At 38.9% G+C, this 7,428-nt stretch overlaps 1 protein-coding gene across 1 annotated transcript in view; it reads left to right on the plus strand.

Moving 5' to 3' along the window:
• CCDC25 (coiled-coil domain containing 25) overlaps positions 1-5,820 on the plus strand; it is a 49,850-nt gene extending 44,030 nt beyond the window's left edge. Inside the window, exon 8 of the mRNA XM_042780672.1 lies at positions 5,722-5,820. Within this exon, the coding sequence (XP_042636606.1) occupies positions 5,722-5,820 (99 nt within the window). The remainder of the gene's footprint in view (positions 1-5,721) is intronic.
• Positions 5,821-7,428: the final 1,608 nt, after the last annotated feature.

The following is a 7,428-nucleotide window of genomic DNA, read 5'->3' on the forward strand; positions in this document are numbered from 1 at the left end:
GATTCAACTCATAGTGACCCCTCCTTGGGTTTCCGAGGCAGTGTCTCTACAGAAGTAGATTGCCCAGTCTTCCTTCTGAAGAATGGCTGGTGGGTTTGAACAGCCAGCCTTAGGCAAATGGCTTAGGCACTATGCCACCAGAGCTCCCTAGAGTACATTATGCTGAGTAAAATTAGTCAGTCACAGAAGAACAAATACTGTAGACTGTAGAGACTCCTATTATAAAAAGTCAAGAAAAGGGTTTCACATACAAAAAAATATTCTTTGATGGTTATCAGGGGTGGGAGGGTAAGCCACTAATTAGAGAGTAGACACATAGTGACTTGGGTGAAGGGGAAGACAATAAAAAATGTTACAAAAAAAAAAAAAGACATAAATCACTGATTTGGAGAGAATAATCACAATAGACAACAGATGAAAGGTTCATATTCCTACTATGTGAAGACATCAGTAAGAAAACCATCTAAAAGCAAATTGGCTAATAAATAGTTGACAAAGATGTCTATTCTCACTAGTTATCAAAGGAATGCACATGAAAACCCAGAAGATATTTCCATCTGTCAAATTAGTACAAATAAATAAAAATTGTTATTCATAAGGGTGTGGAAAAACAAATACTTTCCTCTGTTGGTGGAAGAGAGATACCCACAATTTTTTTTTTTTAAATATAAAAGTTGAAGAAATAAAGTCTTTTGGATCTCATATTTCTTTTTAAAGTTACTGTAACATAGGTCCCAAAACGAAATAGGAACTCTTTGTAAATCTTACAGCCTTTATTAGGGAATAATGGGCTTTCATTGTCACCAACCTTATTATCTTAATGAGTTTTTCATCCTCAGTGTTAGAGATCTAAAGTATACATCAAACATGTATGTTAACTCTTTTAAACATTGCTAATGTTGTTATTTGAGCTTAGGACCCTAGGGCAGTCACAGTCCATGTGTGTGGGTATCATATAAACCTTGTTTATCCTTTGTGTAATTATCTAAAGCATTTTTACGGCAGCCTCAGTTAGTTGTGCTAACTGAAGGGAAGCATAGAGAGAACCACTGAATGAAACTAGGGATAGAACCAGACCTCACAGAAACCACTGTTTTCCACTTATATTTGTCTATCCATTTTCAGTAAGAGCTGATAAGGAAGAGAGCAGAGATACCTATAAGCTTTTTTGTAATCTGCCTTTTTCTAATAACAATGCAAACGCAACACATTTCCATGGAGTCGGATCTGACTCAGACTGACCCCTCCTTGGATTTCCAAGGCGGTATCTCTATGGAAGTAGACTGTTCTCAACCTTCCTTCCAAGGAGTGGCTGGTGGGTTTGAACCGCCAGCCTTCTGGTTAGTAGTCAAATGCCTTAGGCACTATGCCACCAGAGCACCTTCTCTAATAACAGCTCCTCTGTTACTAAGCAATGAGAAAGAAATAGAAAGTAAAACAAATGATATGGTCAGGGTGTGACTTTTTAAAGTGAATGTACCAGCACTCACACTAGTGAGTGAGTGTTGGCGCTCAGAGCAGTTTGTTTAGGGTGTGCACCAGCTCAGAAAGAGTCTGGAGCTCTGCTTTTGTGCTTGCTCTTCAGGCCTTGTTTATAAGCCACATTACATCAGTCCCTTTATATACCATCATGTAAGTTTTTTTACCCCCCTCAAAAACTTGGCAAGCTAGCTGACTTGATAAGTAGCTTATATGTAGCTTCCTAATTACTATTCCTATATTAAAACAAAACACTATCTTCAAAGTGACAGATATGACAACTTTGAGGCACAAAATAATAGAATCTGGTCTTTTAAAGTAGTTCCAAAAGAAGAATGCCAAAAATATTTTGTGTAGAGGCAGCATTGTTGGCATCATGGTATTGGTGCACTATTTATTTGATTGCACATTATGGTATATTTGTTAAAAAATCAATCACATTTTCTTATAGTCACACTTGTTACAATCCTGTACTAGGTCAGTTGGATCTTATTTCATAATTTGGAAATCATTGAGTACTTGTTATGTAATCAACTTATGTCATGACGCCTTAGCTGCTGGTCCAGTATCCCAAGCTACTAAAAATTTAAGATTGAAAAGAAATGATATGTGAGTTTTGTTATTTTACTTTTTATATTCTGAATTCTGAAATTAGGAGTGAAAAGGAGTTGTTTGTTAGGGCTAATTGTAAATTTTAAAAATTGAGTTAATTTCAAGGTTTTTTATGGTTTCACTTTTCTTGTTTCCTACAGGACGGCAATGATTCAGATGAATTCATGTGAGCCAACAAATTGACCTTTTAAAGATGTGAATTTAGGGACAGTTGGAGACATTGTGATTTCAGCTATGTTCTGAGTTAAAAAAAAGCAACAGCCAAAATTCTACCTTCATTCTATACAAGTATTATTAATTTTGGAGATTTTGGGACAAAAGCAGAACAGAAAAGGACGGAAAAAGAATCAGACATATATTACACAGTTGAACTTGAAGATAGCATGTAACTTTAAGAAAACGAAAATGTTTTTTTGCCAGAACACGTCTGCATGTCTCTTGAAAGTTGGCTACCCTTGTTTTTGAGATATTTTAGAAAGAACCAACGCTGCAAAACACTTCTTTTACTTGGTCTGTCCCTGAAATATGATGCCCTGAAAAGCTTTTCATATTCTTAAATTATCTTCCCCTCTCTAGAAAATGTTTTGGGCAATATATGTGAATATTCTCCCACCCTTGAGTTCCTGATAGGAAAAATAGCATATAAGCATATGGGTTTTGAAGATGATAGTGATGTCTTCAGAAGACTGTTGGCTTTAATACTCATGTTCCATTGTGTCATCTTAAGTCTGTTAGCACTGTGATCCTCAGACTCTCAGCTTGTCCTAGTTTCTATAATCAAAATTCTACCTTCATTCTACACAAATATTAATAATATTGTAGATTAAAAAAAAAAAAAGTCTCGCTGACAGAAAAGGATCAGACATATGTAATATAATTGAACTTGAAGACAACATATAACTTGAAGCATAAATCCTTGCTTTCTTTTAGTGAGGGCTTCCATCTTAGCACCAGCATACTAAATAGCTAGTTTAAATCAAGGTTAGACCTTGTGGAAGTTTCTACCTGAGCACCAAGTAACCCAAGCCATATATTACAACTCCCAGGTTCTGGAGTAATTTCTCAGCACTAGGGTGAGAAATAGGAAAGGGTTTTCTGTGAATCATTTGGAAGATGTAGTTTATCTGCTGTTCTTTGTGGAATACAGTATGATGTAAAAGTCTATATTGTAATTATGATTTTTAGAAAGAATCAAGTATTTCACTAGCCAGCTAAGTTATTTTGTTTATTTACCTTGAAATAAGGTTTCTTTTGAGTTGTACCCTGAGAGTTCAGATTCCTCACTTGCAGATTTGGTGATTTCAGATACAACATTACTACTTACTTCAACTGCTATCCAATGTGATTCTGAATAGAAGATACATTTTTATTGTAGCAAATAAGGCAAGCCCTGTAGAAAGAGAAGAAACAAAACACAGGAAAAGAGAACAAAGCCTACAGGACAGGAGGGATACGAATTCCTATTTCAGCCACACCCAGAACTGTACATGTAACATTGTTATTCTTACTTGTATTCTAATCCGGCAAAAATGACCTCCTGTGTGAAATAGTCTACTTGTAACAGCACTTTGGGACTGAATAAAACCAAAAGACTAGTATTTCAGTATATCTCAAGTTTGTATGTTGGATTGAACTGGAAAATTCCCTTGAGACATTACTGTCTGGCCAGTTTTTGAGGAGATATGAAGACAACTCCAGAGATTAGTGATTTGGGGCGTGTGTATATGTGTGTATGTTAAGTGTGTGTGTAATGCTGTTTAGGCTGGAGTTCTGCAGTATAAAACTATAATAAAGTATCATTTTTTTATTTTGAAGGATATCGATATATGAGTTCTTAGAGTTTACTTGTTATGAGCAGGCCAGTCTGCATCTGCAAGCTGATTTTGAGAGTAATATGGCTATGAACTCATTTATTATAGGTTCAATCTTGTAGGTTCTGTAGGGGTATCATCTTCCTGCCTCACCAAGAAATGAATCCTGACCAGGTAACCAGTGGGTAAAGTGATTGACTTCTTCCAGTCTCACTCTTGATTTAATGCAAATAAGTAGCTGTGTTTCTTCCATAAAACCCCTCCTGCATGGTTGAGTTGTGCCCTCGATCAAATTAGTCCCTCCTGATGATTCCTCTGTGGATTGGAGTCACCTTTCTTACTTTGCCTCCAGTTTCACCAGCAGGTAAGGGTCCCAGTTTTACTGCACAAACCCTACTTAGTTTGTCATATTTCTTATAGCTATAGAATTCACATTTCTTACCTACCTTGGTTGGTCTAGGGTCATAATCTGAGCAAGGGAGGTTTGCCACAAGAGTTTGTGCTAGTTATTGTTCTAGGTTAGCAGTGTCACATCTATCTGTTGAGTGGTTTTCCAAAATACCGAAGATTTTGACATTAACAATGTAGATGATAGGCTTTAGTTGAACCCTTTTTATTGTCTTTTGTTGTTTGGTTGGCTTGTAGTTCCCCCACTTATGAAAGAAGGTGTGAGCTACACACATGCAGCAACATTAGAGAGGGAGAGAGTAGCTCAACCCTCCAGTTTAAGGCCAAAGCTATTCCTTCAGTTGCATCTGTCTTGAGGTGGGAAGCCCTTATTTTCCAGGCTGGAGCAGGTTATAGGGAAAACTGAGCTAGGTGGCAAAATGTCTGGTGGGACAGTTGTACATGATACTGTATACCAGTTGAGTCATGATATTGAAGTCTGCTTTTTCTTTGTTTTATTTGAAGTACAGCATTGTAAATAACAGATTCCATAGTTAAAATGATTATATTAAAGTGAATGGGTGACCTTTCGATTTTAACAACAACAAGAAAAACCCAGCTGTCATTGAGTTGATTCATACTCATAGCAACCCTATAGGACAGAGTAGAAATGCCCCATTGGGTTTCCAAAGCTGTAAACCCTTATGGAAGCAGACTCTTCATTTTATTCTCTTGTAGCGGCTGGTGGGTTCAAACCATTGACCTTTTGGTTAGCAGCCAAATGCTTTAACCACTGTGCCACCAGAGCTCCTTTTGATTTTAAAGTAGGCTGTAAAAATGACCAAGCTATAATCAAAAGTGTAGAATAGAACCTTAAAGAAATTCAGCTTCTCAAACTAAATTTTAGTCTTGATCCCACTTTCCAGTGAATATGTTATAGTTCAGAAACAAGGACAGCATTGCTGTTGCCCCAATATTCACATTCACATTACACTTAGTGAGCTCTGCTCTGGCAGGCATGTGTGGGTCCCACACAGGGCAGGAGACTGTGCATGATATTATTTCAAAAATGAAATGCCAGCCAGAGCTCTACCATGTCCTGGATGAATGTAAAATATGATAAAAGTTTATAGTTTGAGTAGAACCATGAGTGTGTATGTGTCTGTAGGAGGAGGGGGTGTTTCACTTCACATTTTTCTCTTCCACATTCAGTCTTGTTGATGGAATGTGCATACTTACAGGAAGAGAAGGTCCCTGTACTACATGCAGTGATTCCCTTTATAAAAAACTTTTGTGGGGCAGGAAAAGAGGAGCAATTGAGTAAAGGGAAGATTTTCTAAGAATTCCAGGAAGAGGATAGAAGAGCCTGGACCTAAAGTTTGAGCACTAGAGTTTGGAATTTACAATGCATACCTTTCTTCCAAATTTTTAGGGGCCTGAGATTTTTGACCAGGATGAAGCTGCAAATGTGAAGACTTGCCGCAATGGTCTTATTGATGTCTGTAGTGGCTCTGGACCAGTTTTCTGTTGATAGTTTTTAACCCCTTCAGTGACAGAGCTCATGGTAATGTTACGTTACTCGGAATCTTTGCAGGGATGGGTTGTTGTTGTTACGTGCCGTCGAGTCAGATCTGACTCATAGCGACCCCTTCTTGGGTTTCCAAGGCAGAATCACTGTGGAAGTAGATTGCCCCATCTTCCTTCCGAGGAGTGGCAGGGATGGGTAGGGGGAGCCATATAAACACATCTAAGTTTCTGTCCAGGCCTACATGTTTGCAGATATTTGGGTTACTTCTCTCTAGTTGGAGGCCATACCTGCATCCTTTTAGTTTAACTGCCTTAGCTGCTTGAATTTTGGGGGTTTTAATGTTTTGCATAACATATAGAGAATGAGGAGCTCTGGTGGCATAGTACCTAAGGCATTTGACTACTAACCAGAAGTCTGGTGGTTCAAACCTACCAGCCACTCCTCGGAAGGAAGATTGGGTAATCTATTTCCATAGAGATACTGCCTCGGGAACTCAAGGGTCGCTATCAGTCAGATCTGACTCCATGGCAGTGTTTATATATATATATATGTTGTTGTTGTTGTTGTTATTTGCCATCGAGTCGGCCTCGACTCATAGCGACCCCTCCTTGGGTTTCCGAGGCAGTATCACTACGGAAGTAGGATTGCCCAACCTTCCTTCCGAGGAGTGGCTGGTGGGTTTGAACCGCCAGCCGTCTGGTTAGCAGGCAAGTGTCTTAGCCACTATGCTACCAGAGCTCCTATATATATATATATATATATATATAAAAAGAGAGAGAGAGAATGAATATGAATGTAGGTCAAAACCAGAATTTTCATAAAGAAAAAACTTGGAGATCTCTGTGTATACACTATGTGCATTTTGTTGTACACTGGAAATACCTGAAGCCATTGTCCATGGTTTATCATTAGACTATACATACCTCTGTTCTGTCTCACACTGCTTACCTGGTTTTGCCTTTCTGATGTTTTATCTGTATTAATTACTAAGGAACACCAAGCTTTGCACTTAGTCTGCACCACAGCCTGGTGAAACAAAACACAGTGCTGTGCCCTGGGCATCTCTGACTGACACAGACTTGGCATTGTCCGCATTTGTTACCCGCAAAGGAATGGAAGCCAGGGAAAGTTAATGCCCACCCCATAGAAGTCCTATGTACCTTTTGCTAGTTCGCAATCCTGGTGAGTGGGTATCGGTAATTAAGGTGGGGGGTGGGCGGGACAACCTCCAAAGTCAGTATGGTTTTTCTTTCCTCCATCAACCCCATCCTGTAACCACTGCAGTAAAAATATAAGACATGGCCTGACATTTCACATCCTGTATAGATGAGGTCTTAGCTGCCCGAGCTCTTGCTGATGTTTTGGTTTCTGCCTCAGCAGTTTTCCTTGCTTATTATTTTGGTAGAGAACTGGAATCTTTCCAGTGTTAAAGGCTGATCTGTCAGCCTTGAGCCTTTTTGCCCTTTGGTGAGGAGAATCCAGGGTCAACAGGATTACAGATTGAAAAAGGGAAAGAAAGTATTCAGAGACACCGTGGAGTGCCCTGTTAGCCTGACCAGCCTTGCCAAAATTCTCTTCAGTTGTGAAGCCCTTAGCTTCATAAGGAGCTCC

Source organism: Orycteropus afer, unplaced genomic scaffold (genome assembly GCF_000298275.1).
Source record: "Orycteropus afer afer isolate SDZICR_OR568_19922 unplaced genomic scaffold, OryAfe1.0 scaffold00053, whole genome shotgun sequence".
NCBI classification, from domain to species: domain Eukaryota; kingdom Metazoa; phylum Chordata; class Mammalia; order Tubulidentata; family Orycteropodidae; genus Orycteropus; species Orycteropus afer.